Genomic DNA, 22,062 nt, shown 5'->3' on the forward strand with positions numbered 1-22,062 from the left:
TATAAAATAAGCTTTTCAGTGCAGTTCTAAGCAGAGTGGGACTCTGCTTTGTATTGCACCATAGTGTATGTTTAATAATTACTGGTAGTGTTAAACAATTACTTGTCGAGCACATGTACATATGGGCGTCATATATGGTTTCAGTAAACTGTGCAGGCAGAGTTTTGCTGTCTTTATTGGTGTGTAGCTACCTAAACATGCAGGATTAGCTATTGAGATCACCAGAAACTGTTCCAGTGGCCTGATGGCTTGAGGGTGTTTTCCCCTCCCCTGATGCCCATCCTCCCCTTGGCAGGGCCACTGCAGTTCAAAGAGAGAGGAGGGTACAAGCTGGAGATGTGGAGAAGAAGTGTTCACTGTGACAAGGAATGCACCCTACCAGTCTACCATCACCCAGCCCAGCCTCCACCTGTCTGTCCACCTATCTCAGGCACTTCCTGCATGGGACTGGATGGGCAGATACTCCCTCTCTCCTTTGGGAAACAAGACCATTTCTCACCCGTGAACATTAAGGGGACTAGCGTGTATCCTTCTTTTACATCCTAAATTGTCAGTCTTAAAAGGCTGTGAACATTGTATTTTCTGTTGAACTGCTTACTAAAATAAATATTTTTCTTACAGTGCCAGTACTTCAAATGTTGCAAGAATAGAAGAAATGGAAAGACTTCTGAAACAAGCTCATGCTGAAAAAACACGATTGCTTGAATCAAGGGTAATTCTAAAATATTAATAGCTACTATTTGCAAATATATATATATATATATATATATAGGTTGAGCCATTTCTAAGGCTTTTGGCTTGCAATTTTGCTAAGAACCAAAATGACTGCTTACTTTTTTGTCTAAATAAATCTTTTAGGACTAGAGCCCAGCATCATGCAATGTTGTGATGTCACTGAAAATGAAATAATGTGTTGCCACAAACCCTAGTAACCCCCCTCCCAAATGCAATAGTCCATGAAAAAGCTTCATTGTTGATGCTTGTAATACAATTACAATACCACTTCTAATCCCAATACCATTTCTAATCCCTTTTAAATATATCCATGATACATATAAGAGAACAGCAGCAGTACCACATAAGTATTGACTGGAGTACCATTACATTATTTCTGAGCTTTGTTAGCATTATTCTAAAGGTGCAGCAGTAAAACATTAATACAAAAATAGAATATACAGAGACATCAGACAGTGCAGGTTTTTAAGATCAGTCTGCAACGATGATGAGTGAGTTTGTAAGGCACTGATTTTTAAGTGTATTGGAATTTTAAAATTAGCCCAAAGTTCATTTTATAATTACTTGCATGATATGGCTTTTAGGAACGAGAAATGGAAGCTAAGAAAAGAGCATTAGAAGAAGAAAAACGTCGCAGAGAGCAACTAGAGAAAAGGTTGCAAGAAGAAACCAGCCAGCGACAAAAACTAATTGAAAAAGAAGTCAAGATACGTGAGAAGCAAAGGTCACAAGTAAGTAATCTTGTTATTGATACTGTACTGTTCCATATATGAGCATCTCTGTGCTTTGTACATCATTTGCCAAGATGTTACTATGGCCCTTTATGCACGGCACCAGATTTCGCGCGCTGGCACCGTGCCGTTGCGGTGAGGCACAATGCCCCGCTGTTTCCCGTGAACGTGCGGGAGCGGGGCATGCTGGGTTGCCCCAGTGTAGCACTCGCACTTTACGCCGGGGCTAGGAGGCCCGGCTGAGGTAAGTGCAGTAGCGCGGGCGGGGGAGTTGGGGAAGGGCCGGGGGGGCAGGGGGGTTGCCCCTGCCAGCTCTGTGCTACCATAGAGCCCGCAGGGGCGAGCGGTGTCCCTTAAGGGACATTGCAGGTCGAGTCTGGGCGGCCCGACAAGCCCGGTGCTGCCGATTATGCACAGCGCCGGGCCGCCGCAGCCCCGGCTTACCCGGGAAGCTCCGGAAGATCCCGCGTTCGCTTAACACAGGTCCTCCAGAGCCCTGGGCCGGGAGGTGTCCGCACTCACGGCGGCAGCATGCGTTCTTGGTGATTTTAACCGAAGCGCTGCTGCCACCAGTGCGGGCCTTATGGACTGTGCATAATGGGCCTTAGGGAGGAGCCCAGCAGCACCAGTACCAAGGTCCCAGGATCAATTCCTAGCAGCTCCAGTTAAAAAGAACAGATAGTTGGTGACATGAAAGACTGAGACTGGAGAGCCACTACTAGTCTGATTAGACAATACTGTCCCTGATGGACCAATGATCTGATTAAGTGTTAGGCAATTTCTTGTGTTTACAATTAGGAGTGTATGTTTATTCGGTGGTTAGGTTATATACAAATGTTAGCAGTAAATGGGTAACCTGTGACTTGATCTGAGAACCTTGAGTGACAGAGAATCCAAATGGTCCTCTTCTGTTGGGAATGTCAGTTAGGAGCTGAAGGTTGATAGTTAACAGATATAGTTACTTATTTGTGACAAATTATCTGGTATTACTTTTTATACAAAGTCACCTCATTCCTGTTGCCTAAACATGATTCCTACCTGACCATCTTTCTTCAAAGTGAAATAAAAGTTTGTCAGTTTTGATTTACCATCAGCCTGTTGTGTGCTATTATGCATAAAAGAAGGATTTAAGCCTCTCTCCTCAGTTCCTGGTCTGGGTCAGCATTTATCAGTTATACATTCAAACGACTGTATGAGACAGCCAGAGCTCTTGCAAGGATGGGAAGTATATAAATTAAATGTAATAAATAAAAACAAAGAAGAAGGAAGGGGCTGCTCAGCTGAGAATAAAATAAAGGGAAATCCTGGGAGGGATGGTGAAATCATCATGACAAGTTTTATGATGGTCTTGGAAATATTATCTTAAGCAGCATAAAAAACATTGCTTCAGATTTTAAATATTATGAATGTATTTTATATTATTTTTGTATTCAGACAAACCAACCAATATAACACAGCTTGTTTTTCTTATTAGTCTCGCCCTTTGACTCGTTATTTGCCAGTCAGAAAAGAAGATTTTGATCTACGAGGCCATATTGAGACAGCTGGTCACAACATAGAGACTTGTTATCATGTTTCACTTACTGAGAAGACCTGCCGAGGATTTCTTATTAAGATGGGTGGGAAAATTAAAACATGGAAAAAGCGATGGTTTGTCTTTGACAGAAACAAGAGAACATTTTCTTACTATGCAGGTAGGTTGTATCTTCTGTCTAATATGGAGTCCTTGGGGGCTTCTCTATTAAATTCTATGGGCTCTGCATTTTGAAATTTGTTTCCTTGGCCTGATGCTTCTGAAGTCATAACTTGCATTGTAGTGGTTATGATCCCTGTGAGGCATACAGGGATAAATGACTAGTTAGCAAATCCAGCCTAATCCTAAACATGCTTGCTCATAATAACTTCTCACTGAGTCCAGTGCTATTTCATTTCCAGAAAAATGACTAGGGTTAGAATCAGATTCTGCAATTTAGACAATTCTTACATGGAGGGCAAATTTCCACTATTTCCTGTATTGCAATACAGTCAGATAACCAGTTCCAGAAAGGAAACAGACCAGAGAAGAATGATTGGGGGAGACATTAACTTCCTCATCTGCAGCCGTGGGCATTTTAAATAGCCCTGTGATTAAAAAAAAAAACATGCATTTTTAAAATTTTCATTTGTTGTTCCCATTCTGTACACCAATTCTCCACCATCCTCCTTCTATTGAGATTAGATGTAGAATCAGCCTCCTTTTCTTTGATGTAGGGTCAGCCATTTCAGATGGCTATCATGGCCCTTAACTAAAGACCACAGAAAACACCAACATTACAATTGGCCTGAGGAACAACCTAAATACTGGGATATAAGAAAGAGTGTAGTTTGGAGTCGTAGCCTTTATGTCTCTTCAGAAATTCCAATATAAAATACTGATTTTCACTTTTGCTGCTAGTATGCATTCACACATGGAATGAGTGCGTTGTATAAAAATCTGTACGTAATAATAATAAATGTGTACGTAAATATGCATTTTATTTGCTGTTTGATTATTGCAGGATAAATGCATTGTTTAAACCTATCCTTTAATTCGTGTGTGTATTTTCATCTCAGTTCTTTTCTCTTATTGCAGACAAACATGAAACTAAATTAAAAGGGGTAATTTATTTCCAAGCCATTGAAGAAGTCTATTATGATCATCTAAAGAATGCTTACAAGGTAAACAGCTTCAGCAATAAATCCAGACTTGTTCATCCAGTACTCATGGCTTGTTTTTTTAATAGTTTTACACTCAGTAATTTACCTTGAGTTTCAGCAAGAAAGGCAGACTATAAATAAATGAAGTAAATAAATAAATGATTAAATGGAGGTCATACCAAATAAGGCTAGATGATAGCCCTAGAAATCATTATTAATATACAGGTTCTTTCAGGTCAGAATGCCCATTAAAAAACAAAAGGAAGACATACTGAATAAAACAATACTAGGACAGAAATAAAGAAAATAGGAACCTCCTTGGGAGAGATAAAAGAGCTAGATAATACAAATGCTTGAATTTAATTGTTGCTGCTTCTCATTATTTCTTGTCAGCATATATTTCATGACAAGCCACTGAGATACAAAAGCCTGGTTTAGGTAGTTAAAAAAAGAGTGATTTTTGGGGGGGAGGAAAGGTTGAAACAGTTGTACAAATGTAACAGTGCTCCTGATACAGAGAGAAAGCAGATCTGAGCTTATGAGAAATTACTTTTTAAATGTTCAGTAATATTTCAAGATGGGTAGCAAAAGAGGAAGGATCCAGTAGCACCTTAAAGACTAAAAAGAAATTGTGGTATGGTATGAGCTTTCGTGAGTCACTGTTTACCTCTTCTGATGTGACGAAGTGAGCAATTACTCATTAAAGGTCATGCCCTACAACAAATTTTATAGTGCTACTGATTTCTTGTTCAGTAATATTTATATGGTATTATCCATGCCATCTTGAGATGGGGTGGGTGAGACAGATTAATATCTCCATCCAAAGTGGGAAATGAAAATATACAAACATTACAGAATTTTTAAAAAGTGGAGCAAAATGCTGTTTCAGAAATGTATTTAACGTCTTGTAAGGCAATAATAACTAATTCAACACACAGATTGTAATGCAAAAGAAACGTGCATGCCTGTTGTTTCCCTAAAGGACAGCCAGATCTGTTTCATAATTGTGTAGATGTTTTGACAGATTCAAGTTTTGGCACATATAGTAGGAATTGTTGCAATAGTCATGAGACTGCAACTTATTTCTAGATAATTCATATTCAGACTATTGGTTTCATGTTCTCTTTTTTTTTCAGAGTCCTAATCCATTGTTGACTTTCAGTGTTAAAACACATGACAGAATATATTACATGGTGGCTCCAACACCAGAAGCTATGCGGATATGGATGGATGTAATAGTTACAGGAGCAGAAGGCTACACTCACTTCATGTTATAGTAAAATTGTGTAAAGGTTCATTGACAGGGCATAATGCAATAATAGCTTCACATCTGGAAAAGAAGAGCCATATTTAATCACATTTGACAAAGCCCACATATAATAACAAGAACCCCCAAGTCATTCCCTTTATTTTCCAAAATAAAACATATGCTGTGTTTGAAAGCATTAATTCTTAATTTGTTATTCACTGTTTAGCAGAAGAAAAGATGCTTAAAACACTATAGATCTCTTGAATGAATGATCAGATCATCATGTGCCTGGCATACAGATTGTATGGTAATTTCTTACCAATTCTGTCATGCAGGATTTATCTGATAAAAGTAAACTTTATAGTTTAAAAAATGATACTGTGTGCCAATAAGAAATGGAAAGCAAAGGTGACAATGCCTGTTTTTATTGTACTGAGTTGCTGTACAATTATAAATCTATTTTACTTACAGGTGTAGTGTAACAAATTTTTTAACTAGAGTGCATGAAATTTTTGTCTTGGTTCATTACAGATCCAAAGATTCACAGTGTATAATGAAACTTAGATTTATGTAATAGAAATGTATAAAACTGTTCATAACTGTTAACAAGTATTGAAAACTGTTCTTTTGAAAGCTCTGGACAAATACTGCAAGTAGGATGCTAATTTCAAATGTAAACACACAAAATGTAGTAATTTCTTCATTTTAAGGAGTTTGAAGAACACTATCAAAATGAACAGTCATATACGCACAGGTCTCCCATTTGCTTTAAGGGCCTCTTGTGGCGCAGAGTGGTAAGGCAGCCGTCTGAAAGCTTTGCCCATAAGGCTGGGACTTCAATCCCAGCAGCCGGCTCAAGGTTGACTCAGCCTTCCATCCTTCCGAGGTTGGTAAAATGAGTACCCAGCTTGCTGGGGGGTAAACGGTCATGACTGGGGAAGGCACTGGCAAACCACCCCATATTGAGTCTGCCATGAAAACGCTAGAGGGCGTCACCCCAAGGGTCAGACATGACTCGGTGCTTGCACAGGGGATACCTTTACCTTTACCTCCCATTTGCTTCACATCTCTAACAAATTCTGAAATATCCAAGTTAAAATTGGCAAATTGCCATTTTCAAAGCCACAATTGTGTTTTAAATTTTGGCAATTTCACCATTCCTATATACTGACAGTGCCACAAAATACATTTTGTGTAATATTTGTAGTTGTGGTCAGAGAATAATTCCCCGTAATCCAATAAGAATATTTACAAATTCAAGCTTTCCACACAAGGGCCATGAGAAATGTTAGGTATCCTTACATACTCTTCCAGAGTTACCTGACACAAATTGGGATTATTTCTGTGGGTGCAGAAATGACAAGTCATCAATTACAGCACACTGACTTTTTAGTGCCTTCACCTTCCTATGGCCATCTGACAAATGCCGGAATGTTAGATATGTAGGCTTATTCTGTGTTGTAAACTAAATAATTGCTGCTGGCTCCCAGTCTTTGCTATTTTTCACTCTTGATTCTATCCTCGGGGCCACTATCTAACATTGTCCCCTGTTGCCACCTGCATTTATATCATATATATCTTCAATGAAAATAAATGCATTTTCCATACGTGTTCATAAAAAAGCTTTCTGCTCAAAGAAATATATGAACTTAAAAAACAATTTCCCTGGAGCCAAGTCTGAGGCATAAAACATATTAGTACTGAAATTATGTGACCAATGGTTGACTTTGACCCAGGGGATCAGCTATAGTGGTTTTCTAGCATGAGCCCAGGACAATCTTAAATCTATAATTTCCATAAAGTCAAGGGACTACAATGATGTACTTGTAGAGATCTTTTCTATTTAAAAATACACATTCAGTCTTGAAAGGATTGGTTGAATTCTGAACTTCAAGTATGTGTTTGATGCTCTTTTTTAGTAATTTGACTTCAAGTGCCATGTTTTCAATGCAATCAGTTAAAACTGTTACTTGTTTTAGCAAATTATGAATAATATATATATAAAACACGGTGAAATTGTTGTCATTTAAAAATATATCCTGCATGAAGCAATTAATTGTGTAAGATATGGTATATCCAAGTAATATGATTACAGCAGCTAAAATGCCACAAACCTAAACACATTTACTTGAAGGTAAATAGTGCTGAAATTTACATCCAAGAGAATAGTGCTTTATTATTGCTTAGGGAAACATTCCCTTCATTTCATTGAGACTTTGGAGTAAATAGCGTGAGGAATTACTATATATATACCCCAGACAGAAAAGGATTGTGAATACTAACACAAGGAGGGCAGGAACTGCTACCACAAGGCCTAACTTGTATTCTTAAAAGCAGATCTGATTAACAGTATTTTCAGTGTTTTGAAGATAAATTCCAGAAACAAATTGCATTGATTTATAAAATTTCTATCAGATATTGTGATTTTTCTTCTCTATATAATTTTACAAATTTTGTAAAAAAAATAATTGTGTCTTGCATGTTGTAATAACATTTAAATAAATGTTCAAAAATATCTTTATTTTCGAACAATGTTTCTTTTAGATCTTATTGTATGTATGTATGTATTATTTTTATATACTGCCCTCCCCGGAGGCTCAGGGTGGTTTATATAAAATGTAGAAAACAACACAAGGAACTTAGTTTTCATAACAGATAACTATAACATTAATAGTATTAGCACTGATAATTGTAACAATGGTAGTTACAACAGTGCAAACAGATACAGGGGTAGAACACATTGATGGATTTCTGGGAAGGAGGGAGCAGGGGCCCTGCAGATGTTGTTGATTACGCCTGGTCTCAACCAAATGCCTGGCGGGAGAGCTCCCTTTTGCAGTCCCTGCAGAACTGTTTTAGCTCTGTCAGGGCCCTGATCTCTTCTGGGAGCTCATTCCTCCAGGTGGGGACCAGGACAGAGAATGCTCTGGCCCCCATTGAGGCCAGGTGGGCTTCTTTAGGGCCAGGGATCATTAGCCACTTAGTGGTGGTGGAGCAGCGTAGAGCTCTTTGAGGGGCCTTAAAAGTAATTAGTGTTCATATGATCCATTATTACTACTTGGGCCTGACAGTGTTCATAGGATTGCATAGTTACATTAAGAGAATGTAAGCGATAAAGGACTTGGAGAATGAATTCCCTGCTTTCTGCATTTCTTACCAAATTTCCCTATTCCTCTGTGGGTTTTCTCTTGAAGAGTAATGGACTATTCAGGCTGATCCTGCATAGAGCAGGGGGGTTAGACTAAATGGTCTACATTAGTGGCCCCCAACCTTTTTATCACCGGGGACCACTCAACGCTTGACAATTTTACTGAGGCCCGGTGGGGGGGGGGTAGTTTACTCCTCTACTCTCAACCACTGCCCTAACGCTCTCTGATCGCTATGGTAATGTTTAAACATCCCTTCAAAATAAGATACAGACATACCACAACAATGAACATAATGAACATTTTCTTTTCATGGAAATTTTAACTCATGACAATGACAAATCAATGGGAACCCTGGGCTTGTTTCTCTGCAATGAGATAGTCCCATCTGGGAGTGATGGGAGACAATGACACCAGAAGTGTGTTGTAAAGGGCCGGGGGGGGGGGGGGGATGAAGTAAAAGGCCGGGGGGGGGGGGGGGAGAAGGCGTCCTTCGCAGCCCACCTCCAATTAGTCGGCGGACCACATGTGGTCCGCTGCCCACAGGTTGGGGATCGCTAGTCGACATAGCTCCTTTCACTTTTATGGTACTATGAACTACAGTTGCCTATATTTGTCTACAAGTAGCCTGGACCTCAGTCCAGATGCAGCAAGAGTACTTGTATATGAGCCTAACTAAGATGCAGCAACTTTGAGCTTATTAGCAGAAACCAGAACCCTGGATTATCAGTCTCTCCTGTCTGTAGAGTTATCTGCATGATAAGAAGTCAAGCAGATCAGAAATAAGTTATACATTTACTAAGAAAACAGCATGACTGTGAAAATGGTTTCAAGGAATGAACTTCAGGGACATTTGACATTACAAACGATGCTGTTTTATGTAGCAATGTTAGTTTGGGCTGCTTTGGGGCTTCTTACTGATGAGAATCATCATATGTATATTTTAGTGTTTTGCTTCTGTAGTTGGTAGCTCTGTCATTTCCACAAAAATGCACAACATTAATACTTTTAGCTAAACACAAATTGCATGGTTTTCGGTGTCTCTTATTCACCCCTTCCTAAAATCCAACCTGCTGTATTTTAAAAACTTGATATTTATTTAAAAACATTTATACCCCATCTCTCCTTTGTGATTCAAAGCAGCTTAACAAGGACAAGTTTAAAATGAACGGAAAGGCACTAAAACCCCAAATAATACCCATTCAATATGCTTGTAACATACAGCCCACTAAAAATTCTGGGGAATGAAACAGCCCTACAGTACCTCCTAAAAACTTTAGAAACAGGGTTGCCAACTCTGGGCTGGGAAATACCTGAACACTTTGGAGGTGGAGACAGGAATTAGTGGAATTTAGAGCAGGGAGACTTCAGTGGAGTACAGTGCTATGGAGCCCTCCCTCCAAAGCAGCCATTTTATCCAGGCAAACTGATCGCTGTTGCCTGGAGATGTTATAATTCCAGAGGATCCCCAGGTCCCACCTGAGGACTTAGATCCCTAAGGTGTCACTCAAAACTCTTCCTTGTACTATTGGTCAGCTTCTTCCTTCTCCCCACCAAACACAAGCAGGAAGCATTTGCAGCCTTTGCTTCTAGAGATTTTTTTTCCATTATTGTAACGGCAGTGTCCATCGTTTCCTATGAGCCAATGGCCATCATGCCCTCTACTAGGAAACCCTAGGCAACCTCCAGTCTAATAACATTTCCCGACATAGCTTTGTCTTTCAGCACCACAGAGCTAAAAGAGGTTACACTCTCACGGCTTCACAGCCTTTACTGCGACTTCCAGATCAAAATCCAAGGGGTGGCCAAACTGTAGCTCTACAGATCTCCACGGACTACAATCCCCATGCGCCCCTGCTTGAAATGGCCCCCCTGCGAGGCATTGTAGTCGAGGCATTGATTGCTCGGCTGGAGATACATATTATGCTCACGTGACACTGACGGCTTTAAATGTCACCGGAATTCTGATTGGGCATCGCCAAAGGGGGAGGAGGAGGGGGGGTGTTCGAACTCCGTGAGATATTCGAGCGAGCCTCTGTCGTCGCTGCGCCTCTCTTTCCTATTACGCATGCGCCCTTCCTTGCGGCGCCAACGAAGGGTTGGGGTGTGTTGTGGCGCTGAATGCCACACCCACCCTGGAGAGACATGGCGGCGGCGGGGAGAGCCGTGAGGAGGATGCTGTGGCGGGGCAACCACCTCACCCGGGACCCAGCCATAGGTTTCCCTCACTGGTTAGGTAGGTACGGCCGACGTGAAGCCGCTCCGGGGCCGCGTTATTCCCCGGGGCCTGAGCCCACCTGGCCCAAGAGAAAGCTGTAAGAGATGAAGGCGCCGCATTTAGAAAGAAAAAGAAAAATTGTTGTGTTATTCTATAAGAAAGTTGGATATGGAACTAAAGAGATGTTTGTGTGTGTTTGCTTAATAATTCATTGCATTTTATGAGACCTGAGAGTATCAGTTTATGAATACATGAATTCTCTACAATTGAGCAGCTCACATAATAGCAAATGCTTCATAATACACTGACCATTGCATGAGATGGCCCAGCCTTTCATGCCAGTGCAGTCTTCAGCTCAAGCGCCTTTCTACGTTGCTGACAGCACTTAAATAAATCTGTCAGCCTTTATGGTTTCACAGGGCTGTTTGTTATTGCACTTTCCCATATCTACACACGATTTATTACAGAAAGAAAACCACAAAACAAATTTACGCCAGGTAAACTTATTCCTTGGAGATGTGGGACCCACATAGAGTAATAGTCATGTTGGTTGGGAGGCTGCAGTGGGGAAGGGGAAGGGAGCAATCTCAGCGGTTTGCCAGTAACATCAGCAGGGCTGCAGACATTACAAGCAAATGACTTCTTTCTCGGATGCAAGAAGGGTCTGGGAGACACAGCTTCTTAGCATATAAATGTATCACATGCATAATGTTATAAAATCAGAGTCCAGTAGCACCTTTAAGGCCAACAAAGATATATTCAGGGCATGAGCACTCTTCCTCAGCTTGCACTCGAAACCTCATACCCTGAATAAATCTTTGTTGGTCTTAAAGGTACTACTGGACTCTGATTTTATTGTGCTACTTCAAACATGGCTGCCTATTTGAATCTATACATAATGTTAGTGTGCACTACATATGAGTACAAAATTTATACTGCCTATCTCAGTAGACCAGTTCTGTGTGATGTACAATATGATCTATGCATATACATAAACTTTTTTAATTAGATTAAAACAGTTAAAAACAACAGTAATAATTTCTAGTTAAAAATAATCAGCACCAGCAGTGTTGTATCTCGAGTTTTCTGCAGTCAGTGATAGATGGTAGCCATGTGGTAGGTGGGGGCCTATTTACATGCAAATATGAAAAATGTACACATGAATATGAAAAATGTAGCAGCAATTCAAACCATGCCTGATCCTATTATAGTCTAAGTAAAAGGATGTGTCTGACATTAGAGCTGCTGTATAGCAATTTTGGCATTACTTTTGAAGGGTTTCCTGTGGCTTCAGCTTTTTCCTTTTCAGAGTTGCTTGCTTTAAAAAAATGAGTTCTAATTATGCTGGCAATCTCATAGTGCCTTGGGGTGCTTCACTTTCTTGTCTTATCTGTAGGGCTTTTGAGCTATTACACTGAAGCATTTGGGGTAAAAAAAAATGGCCACAATAGGAAAAATGCCTTTTGCTGAGAGAATAATATTTAAATATTGTGGCTAAAGTGCATTTGCTCTTTTCATTTTTCCACATATTTGAGCACTGCAAGTTAAGAAAACTGTCTCAAAATGAAAAGTAGAACAGTGGGGTCAAGAATACAGGCTGCTTTCCTCTAAATATTATTTTAGTTATGTATTCTGGAATGCTGAGCCCAGAGAAAATTCAGAATGGCGAGATTAAACTCTCTTTAAGATGTTCTGAATGTTACATGCTATCAGACAAGATCTTGGTAATATCTTTCAAGTAAAATAGTTGTCCCCCTCCAAAAAACACCCTGCCAAAATATGAAGTATCAACAAGGTGAGACCCAGCATAGTGTAGGGATAGAGTATTAGACTAGGATTTGGGAATCCCAGGTTCAAATCCCCTCACTGCCATGGAAGGTTGATGAATGACCTTGGGCCAGATGCACAGTCTTGGTCTAATCTGCCTCAGGGTTGTTAGAATAAAAAGTTAGCAAACATACTGTTGAAACCCTTTTTGAGTTGACATTTGGGGACACCAGTGGGGTATAAATGAATTTAATTAAAAAGAAGCAAAGAATCTTGTTCTAATAGTTGAATTTGTATAATTTGGAAAAGGGACTAAGCAAATCAGCAAACATATTTCCATCACCAGAGTTGCACCTAGGGCAAATAAAGCCAAGTATTGTGACACTGAAGCAAATATTTGGGGTATTAAGCAAGATAGCTTTTACAAAGGATATGCTTTCTGTTTAGGTTGCAGACACAAATCAGCAGTGAGTTTCCTTAGCTGGCCAGATCGTCCAAAACTAGCTTATCGTAAGCTGAAAGGCAAGAATCCTGGTGTTGTCTTCCTCCCAGGGCTTTATTCAAATATGAATGGTCAGAAGGCACTGGCACTGGAAGATTTCTGCAAGTCTATTGGTCATGCTTTTGTAAGGTATGTCTTGAGAGGTTAATCATACCTATGAAGTTACTGTTGCAAATGACTGATTCTTCCTAATAATTCAGTCCTCCTTGTGATAAGGAACAAGACTGGATAAATTGGGTCAAAATGAGGATCCACATTAAAGAGTCTCAGTAACACAAAATTGGTTGAACTGTTTTGAAATGAAATATACTTCAAAACATCATGGATGACAGAAGACATTTGAGACGCTTTTGTGTTGGGTAAGAAGGATCGCTGTCCATATTCTGCCATCCCTTCTTTGCTGAAAAAATGTATTTCATGTAGTAGATTGACTTATGCTGACTCTAAAATCAATAGTGTTGATTTCATTTGTTAAAAGATACATATGTTAGTTATCCTAAATTTGCATACAAAATCACAGTTATGTCCAGTAATAAACTTTTTTTGCATAGCATTTTTAGGGTGTGGTCATCTGAACATTCATGGTTGTCTTCCTGTTGAGTAAATATGGTACTCTATTGGGGGTCTTTTGTTCTGCATATAGCTAAAAAGACTGCCCATTTAAGAAAGGAGAACCTGAGGGAAATAAGAGGCTTTTAGGTCAGAGAGGGGGAAAAAGCTTGCTTTTAATTGCGTAGCTCCTCCTGACCTCAGCATGCAGAAGTCTGAAAATATGAACCCTTGTGCTGTTGAACCAAGACTGTAGTATGTCAAGGTGATTCTGGTAAGGTATAGGCTAGTTTGGATCCTGGTACCACTTTATTCTACATTCATGCCTGTAGAGGTTGTTAGGCAGTGACCGTTTATGCACTGGGAATTTCACTGCCCCAGATATGCAGGAGCACAGATGGGGGGAAAAGGGGTGCACTGGGTCAAACCTACCATGATTAAAACTCCAGCTTTGCAGCCCGGCATGAAACCTCCAGTGCGTAAACGGTCAGTGTCTTCCTCAGGTATTGTTAGGCACCCATCTGGCCAGCCATAACTTCTACTAGGAGTTTAGTCATCTGTCAGCTGCTTTTGGTCAGAGGCTAAAGGAAAAAGCAGCCGAGTACCATTTCAGCATGAAAAAAATTGAAAAAAAATGATTTGGACTTTGTTCCTGTGGCTATGACATTAAAAGCAGTGTTTAATTTCCCAGGCAGGTGGGTCCCTTGAAGAAGTCTAGCTTTTATAGACTGAGAGAGGGAGTAAATCTTCCCATCGAGCTGGTATACCTTCCTCACCTCAGATGTCACTGGTTGTTTATGCAGAAGCGTAATATTTGAATAGGGAAAATGGAATGTGCATAGATTCAGATTGCTTGGCATTTTCCACATAAAACATGGGACTGTGCAGTCTGCTTTTATGTACTTTTGTATTTCCTGTACTAAATTGGTATGGTGTTGCAAGAATTGCTGATGGCACCGGAGATAGGACACAGAAAAAAGACATTTGCTGTCTCAATTATCATTTGCCTACCAAGTACCAATTCTTATTATATCGCCGTTAATTTTGTTGGGGATCCTTGAGACTCAAAGAAATCTGCATATTTACATAAATTAATATTTTTACTTGACTTCATAGGTTTGATTACACGGGTTGTGGAAGTTCAGAAGGCAGTGTTAAAGAATCAACAGTGGGAAAGTGGCGGAAGGATGTTCTTTCGGTACTAGATGAACTCACAGATGGACCACAGGTTGTGAAGATTATTTTTAAAACAGTTGTTGCAATACTTTATTGTGAGTCAAAATGGTTGGGTATTTATTTATTTATATACTTTATAGACTCTAGCTGAAACGTAAGGTGGATTGCAAAATTTAGGAATACATCAGGAATAGTATAACCTATGCTGAAAGAAATACAAAAACTGGGTCATACAATGCATACAATAAACAGTGCCATAAAGCACAGCCCTTGTTGCATCGCAAAGTGTCTTCCAGAGCAGTTCTAGTTTTACTACAGCCCTACCACACTGGATGTTTCTCTGAAAAAGCAAAATTTATATTGACCTGAAGAATATTTAGCAGGAAAGACAGCTGGTATGATTATGTAGTATGTAAATGTTCATTAGGCAATGGTGTAAAATGGCAGGTGGGGGAAGGCTACCTTGAGATCATAGTTTGGAAGCAGAAGATGAATAATATAAGTAGGAGTTCAAGAATATAAATTGTCTAGCAACAATGTGAATTGGTAATACTACAAAAAGGCAATAATAAGCCTCTGGTTTTCTCTTGAGATTAGACTGATTAAAACTCTTATTTCCAGAATTAATTCGCATTCATATTCTCAGTCAGTCCTCATGCTGCTTAATCTCCATGTTTATGATGAACACACCACATGAATCCCTACATTGTCTTTCTGTAATGCAAAAACACTAATGCTAGTTGGTTGGTTTAAGATTTTAGTTGGTTCCAGTTTGGGTGGATGGCTGATGCTTCATGCAGCAATTGTCCGGCCGGAAAAGGTGGCTGCTCTGGTTGGAATAGCTGCAGCTGCAGACAATCTTGTAGCAACTTTTCAACAACTTCCCATAGAAGTAAGTAGAAACACTGTCTTTTGGTCAGTCCTATCTGTGTTGTATTGTGAAGTTGCTGTGCCCTAAGGAGGATATCATTTCTGCAAAGTAACACGACAGAGAGCTTTCCTATGTTGCAGACTTTTGCAAAGAAAAAATGTTTTACATTAAATCCTGTTTGCTGAATCTAACTTTGGCTTTTTAACTTCTATTCAAACACTAGCTAAATGTCAGCGATCTCATCAGGTTGATATGTTGAGGGATGGCCTTTATTATAGGGATCAATGAAATTGTAAGGATCACTGGAAGACCTATATATGGCTTGAGCTGGACATTGAAGAGGTTCATGTCTAGATATGAGGGCAAGGCTGCTGATGGATCAAACACTTTGCATCAGGACCCCTGTAATTTTTTCCACCAACAAACTAAGCTAAGTGTTGGTCAGGCACCTTTTTTGGCACAGGGATTTGGACCCAATTCAGCTCACAGTGTTAGAAACAGGGATGCTATTTGACCAGGAATTTGCTGAGCTACAGATCCATTTTTGACCTGCATTCCTGGGGGCAAAAATTGTTGATGTTGATATTACATGGGAGGAGTTTTGGCACAAACAAGTTATCTTGTGACAAGTTCATTTGGAAATACGTCAAAGGTATAAAGCTTCAAGCAATCAAAGTGCAGTATATGGTTCCTAAATATAGTTTTTTTCCAGGAGGCTGTTGGCCTTAGTAAAACCATTCCCCTTAAGTCCTTGTTTTAGTTGGAATTAAGATATCTGTCATGGGCATGATTCTGATTAGGAGGGTCTGAGAATTAGGGACTTTATCAGTATATAAGGAACTCTGCACTTTCAACAAAGTTATAGTAGTAGTTACCATGGATACTTACGTTACTCCAAAGGTAAAAGACTATTTTGCAATTTAACCAATGGTTGGGGGGGGGGTTACCCCAATTCCTTCACAGCAGAGAGAGGGAATGGATTATGTTGGTTGTTTTGGAGGGTTCTCCATAGATACTTAACAATGACAAAACATTTAAACTATCACATATGTTATTTGTACCAAATAAAGCATATGGTACTTGTGTTTGAGACAGTCTATAATGGTTGTAGCCCATCTTACTAGAGCACTAGTGCCTACAGGAAACAAGAAACCTACCAAGGACATGGGTACAGCAGCAACCTGGTTTCCTTTTATTGGTTAAACATTTCATAATAGTTCAGCAGAATTCCATTGAGATTGCTTTTGGGAGATGAATTCTCCAGCAAGAGCTGGGATGAACATAGTGCAGGGGTCGTTTGTTTGACTACCCTGTATTTAGCTTGGTTATATAATCAGTTTTGGAATACTTCCCCCACTGAAGGAGACAAAACATTGGACTTTACCTGAAGGTTTCTTCTCTTCAGTGGAGCGAAGTCCTCCAGTTATCCCACTGCATTATTTTTCTGTGTATTATGGCAGGTTTTATTCATCAATTGATGTTTATGCAGTGGATGTTGAAAACATGGTTACAATTTAGTTTACTGTTACTAAGGTGATTAAAGTTATACCATACTTGTTGTACTGGGGAGCTATTCAGTGCCTGGAAGGGACAGTCACTCCTGGAGAGACATACTAATTTGCATAGCCCTGCTTGAAGCAAGTGGGGGTGTGAGCTAACCAGTTTGGGAGGAGCTTGCCCCACTGAAGAGAAGAAAGACCTAGAACGTTCACAGTGGACACACAGTTCAAACTATTATTCATACAACCTTGTGACCAGAACAGTGTCAAAATATTAGCCATGTGTTGGCCCCTCCTACAGGGCAGATGCATGTTATGCTATTTAAATGTAATCTACTCACAGTATTGATTTTAAGCCCCTGATTTTTGCTTCATGCTCTGCATTTGGCATTGTTACTTGAAGTTGATGAAGAGCTTTACTGCCTGGTTGGAATGGCTAGTAGTCTAGGAATTTGCCTTAAACTGAAATGTGTGGTTTAATTCAGTTGTTAGCTCCTCCTGATGGCACATTAGAGTGATGCAAGTCAGTCCTTAAGGGCATTACAGTGATGTGCAGATGTGTGTAAACTTGCCTTGGGCTGAGTTGGATTAAAATGTTTTTTAGGCCTCTTTAATGGAGTCTGTCACATATGGTTAATTTCATAGGTGAAGAAAGAAATAGAAGAAAAAGGTGAATGGAAATTGCCAACCAAGCACAATGAAGAAGGCTTTTACAGTATACCATATGAGGTCATTCAGGAGGCAGAAAATCACTGTGTGTTGGGTACTCCTCTTCCCATAAAGTGTCCTGTGCGACTTCTCCATGGCATAAAAGATGAAAATGTTCCATGGCAGATTTCCTTGAAAATTGCTGATCGGGTGGTCAGCACAGATGTGGATATTATTCTCCGCAAAGCTGGACAACATCGAATGAAAGAACAAGATGATATCAAACTTCTTGTGTACACTGTTGAAGACTTAATTGACAAGCTGACCACACTAACATGAATTGTAGAACAGGCAATAACAGAAGAGGTTTGCATTTAGCTGTGGCTCAGCTGGGGGAGATTTTCAAACTGTGACTGGTCATCTGGAAGGACTCAGAGCTTTAGGGTTGTTTGGTCATCACCATTTCCTTGGTAAAGCTGTATTTTAATATGACATTTGCACAAATGGCAGAAAATGTGAAGAAAATGCTGCTTGCTGTCTAAATCCTTTCTACCACAACCAAATCATCTTTTTTCCGATACCTATTTCCTAACTTTTGTACCTGGATATATTTGTGCCAACAATTTCCACTTTCTTATAATATATTGTGGATTTTTTATCCTTTTTAAACCTTAAAATAAATATGCATTCTAATGTTCTTCCACTTGAGCTGTAAAATGCAACTTAGAAGAAATCTGCCTGCACAGACTTGCATACTATTTTTGGTTCATACAAATACGGCTTCATGTTGGGGGAAAATGAATGGGGAAAATAAACATTTTTCATATTTAAAATTAATTTGAATTACTTCTGTTCTACTTACAACAAAGTTGTAGGTTTCTGGAACTGTTTCTTGTAATTTTCTAACGCATCCTTCACCACAGTAAAATCACATACAAGCCAATTGCTTAATATGCATCTATGCACGAAGGAAGGAATTTGCTTACCTGAAGCCTAAATACATTACATGAAATCCGGTCCTTGTGAGTTATTTCCAAATAGTGTGTGCATGGGAATTATACAGAGGGTATAAAGGGAGTTAAATAGAGGGTACAACGAGATCATGAGCATGTTTTGCTTGTCTGTAGGTATTAGTACATAATATTGATATTTTTAATAAACCTTTCCTTGTTTGTTTGCTAGAGCAGTGGTCCCCAACCATTCCGAGGCTGGGGACCGACAGGGCATCGGGCCGCGCCCGCACGGACTGGCCGAGCCGGCGGGCCGCGCCCGTGCATCGGGCCGCACCTGCGGGCTGTGCCCATGCATCGCGCCGCGCCCGCGGGCCGCACCCGCGCATCGGGCCGCGGGCCGCGCCCGCACGATGCGCGGCCCGGCCCTGATTCCCTCTCCCCGCCCTCCCGCAGTAAGAAGCTTCCCGGGCCTCAAGCTTGCGGCCCGGGAAGTTTTTTACTGCGGGGGGGCGGCGAGAGGGAGCCGCGGCCCGGCACCATGGCCTTCACGGCCCGGCACCGAGCCGCGGCCCGCAGGTTGGGGACCACTGTGCTAGAGAATACTTAAAGTTCTGCAGGTTTGCCCAGTTCAGCCATCTTGTGATTGTAAATATTTTATTTGTACACTAGTAGGAAAGTCCGTTTTAAAAATGGGTCCTGGAAGGGTCTGGAAAAGGCGTCCCTGCGCCCCTGGGCAAGCATGCTCGGGAGCAGCCGCTCGCCCCGTGAAAGCCTCTCGCCATGCTTGTGACGCGTCGAGAGGCCTTAGCAGATCAAGCGGCCAGGGAAAGTCCCCCCCCCGGGACAGTGTGCATGGGAGCAGCCACTCACCCCGTGAAGGCCTCTCGCCGCGTCATCAACCTGTCAAGAGGCCTTCACAGGGGAAGAAGCCAGGAAAAGTCCCCCCCCCTCCAGGCTGGCATGCGCGGTCTCTGGAACCTGCGAGCCGTGGATGCACCCTCCTCACCAGCCAGGAAGCTTCTGGTGGCAAGGCTGGGCGAGCGGCTTGCACGCGGCTTGAGGAGGTGGCCTAATCCAGATGCACCCAGCTTCAGCTGCTTGATCGGAAGTGCCAAACAGACAGCCAGTTCCTGTGTCCCGGACAGCGCGGCCCAGATGGCCATTTCACAGATATTTAGAGGAACTGAGTCCCCTAGGGTTTCCAATGAGCAGACACCATTTAGGGAAAACATATCTTCTGGAATTGCTAGCCAGCTAAGTGATACTACTTTAGGTTTACCATGGTTCCTAGAGCATTTTCTTTTGCATTAAGTCTTGCAGAAACAGCGACAGCATGGCACTTTAAGGCTAGTCAGTTTTTCCACTTTTTCTTAGGATATAGGCATGTTTGGGTGAGGAGATAGTACCTATATGGAATAGGATGTTTTAACCAAAAATGTTAAGGAATATGTTGCTAATGTACAATATGTTATAAGCTTAAAGCGAAATCCTGTGTCTAATTCTCCTGTAGGAATGATATTAGATAGATCATGAAACTAAAGATTCACAGTTGTGTGGCTTATTCCGCTATACTTCGGAGCTACTGACCTAAAGCCTCCTTTTTTGGAGGGGCTGCTGTTCTCTTTTCTGAACAAAGGAATTTTTTCAGAGGACATATTATTCTTACCCCTGTGTGAAATGCAAGATTGCTTATGTAAAAATTCAGAATTATGGGCCATGTTACTATGCAACTTGAGGATGTATTTTTATTATGATTAATACCATCAGCTGTGAGTGCAGAAAAGTGTTGTTCCCTCAGAGACTCTTCAGCACTTGGAGTCTAGTGAAATACCTTATCGATTCTCAGCATTTACTATTTAACAAGCTTGCTATTACAAGTATGACATAAGCATAGATATGTGCTGTCCTCTTAAAAGCAGACTGTTACAATCTTTATTTTTTTAAATTTTAACAGTATTACAGATGTTACAGCAAGTTTTAGAATAGACATTTCACAGACATTTTAAATACTTGTCCCAATGTTTTTGGAATTCTTCTGGCAGTCTTTGATTAACCAAGTCTGTTTGGCCATCACTGCTAGTTCTCTTAAGTTTTTCACACCATGCATCCATGTGTGGCTCTTGTTGCTTCCAGCCAGAAGCAATAATAAGTCTTGTTCCTGTTGTTGCATGAAAAAAGAATTCTGCCCCTTTCCTAGGAAGACCTGCCAGATTGTTACGTTCTTGAAGCCAGAACTCATGTTTGTATTACAAAAACACCTTGATAAATACCTTGTGTTAATGCGGCTCCAGTGTTCTTGGCAGAATTTGTGATCTGTTTTCTGTACAGTAATAGACTATAACATGGATACCAAGGAATGTATTGGGACAAATATATTTCTTGTCCATCCGTACCCTTTGTTTTAGTCATACTGTCTTCCACTGGATGATCACATTGTATTGTATCTATACAGAAAAGGAACATATGAAATGAGGCTCCTTGAACTAAATTATGCTTAGGAGTTTGAGGGCTAAAGCTAGCTTTGTACTTTTTCTCATTTCTCCTTCCTAACTTGTTTGTACAATTGAGATGCTTTCTGAGATGTACCAGTTGTGGTAATAAAGTTTTAAAAGTATTACAGGTATTTGCAGAGTCATGGCCTGTGTTCTGAAAGAAATAAGAATGCCTTGAAATAGTAATGATTTGAACATAAAGCAAAGATAACACATCACGTTTTTTCTTATGTAACCATGTTAAATATTCTGTACTCATTAAAAAGGTTCCAAAGTATGTATGTATTACTATGCAGTTATTCTAGCACTATCCAAATGTAAAAATGTAAAAGTTCATCAATCTGCAGAAAAATGACAACTGTACAACATCATTTTAGAAAGCAGTGACCTCATTGCTTTTTAATGTTAGAAAAAGATGACTTGGGGGGGCACTGTTGAATTGCTTCTAAAATAATGTGGAGTTTTGAGAAACAGATTGTTTTCTTTTTCATAATCCTAGATTGCAGAGTTGCACAATGAAGTTGCTGGTGGTAAAATTCCATACTAAGAAGAAGTAATCTGTACGATGTATAATTAAATAATTAAACTAAGGAAATTCTCTGCAACATAATGCACTGGTGGCAAACAGCTTGGGTGGCTTCAAAAGGAGGTTAAACCCATTGGTGACAGTTAAGAATGTTCAGCTGTTACTAAATGAAATCACGAGCAGAATCAGTACTTCATATCTTTTGCAGAGGAGCGTGAAAAAACAAAAAAATCTTATTGGAGACTTGGGTGGACTTGTTTCTAAGCTTACTATATTTTGCAGGACCCACTTCTAGAGTAACTATGTAACTACCTAACTGAAACC

The 22,062-nt window shown here is 40.3% G+C and overlaps 2 protein-coding genes across 13 annotated transcripts in view; both read left to right on the plus strand.

Moving 5' to 3' along the window:
- The window catches only part of PHLDB2 (pleckstrin homology like domain family B member 2), an 85,225-nt gene extending 77,319 nt beyond the window's left edge, over positions 1–7,906 (plus strand). For all 12 annotated transcript variants that reach the window (XM_077342167.1, XM_077342170.1, XM_077342166.1 and 9 more), the window contains 5 exons: positions 622–712; positions 1,320–1,466; positions 2,941–3,160; positions 4,078–4,163; positions 5,279–7,906. In XM_077342167.1, coding sequence (XP_077198282.1) covers positions 622–712; positions 1,320–1,466; positions 2,941–3,160; positions 4,078–4,163; positions 5,279–5,419 — 685 coding nt within the window. In that variant the 3' untranslated portion in view covers positions 5,420–7,906. The remainder of the gene's footprint in view (positions 1–621; positions 713–1,319; positions 1,467–2,940; positions 3,161–4,077; positions 4,164–5,278) is intronic.
- Positions 7,907–10,566: 2,660 nt separating this feature from the next.
- ABHD10 (abhydrolase domain containing 10, depalmitoylase) lies at positions 10,567–21,489 on the plus strand. The gene is made up of 5 exons (XM_077342179.1): positions 10,567–10,773; positions 12,970–13,153; positions 14,690–14,801; positions 15,504–15,641; positions 17,765–21,489. The coding sequence occupies exons 1-5, from the start codon at positions 10,659–10,661 to the stop codon at positions 18,104–18,106; spliced, it is 891 nt and encodes a 296-aa protein (XP_077198294.1). The 5' UTR covers positions 10,567–10,658; the 3' UTR covers positions 18,107–21,489.
- Positions 21,490–22,062: the final 573 nt, after the last annotated feature.

This window comes from Paroedura picta, chromosome 6 (genome assembly GCF_049243985.1).
Source record: "Paroedura picta isolate Pp20150507F chromosome 6, Ppicta_v3.0, whole genome shotgun sequence".
In the NCBI taxonomy this organism is placed as follows: domain Eukaryota; kingdom Metazoa; phylum Chordata; class Lepidosauria; order Squamata; family Gekkonidae; genus Paroedura; species Paroedura picta.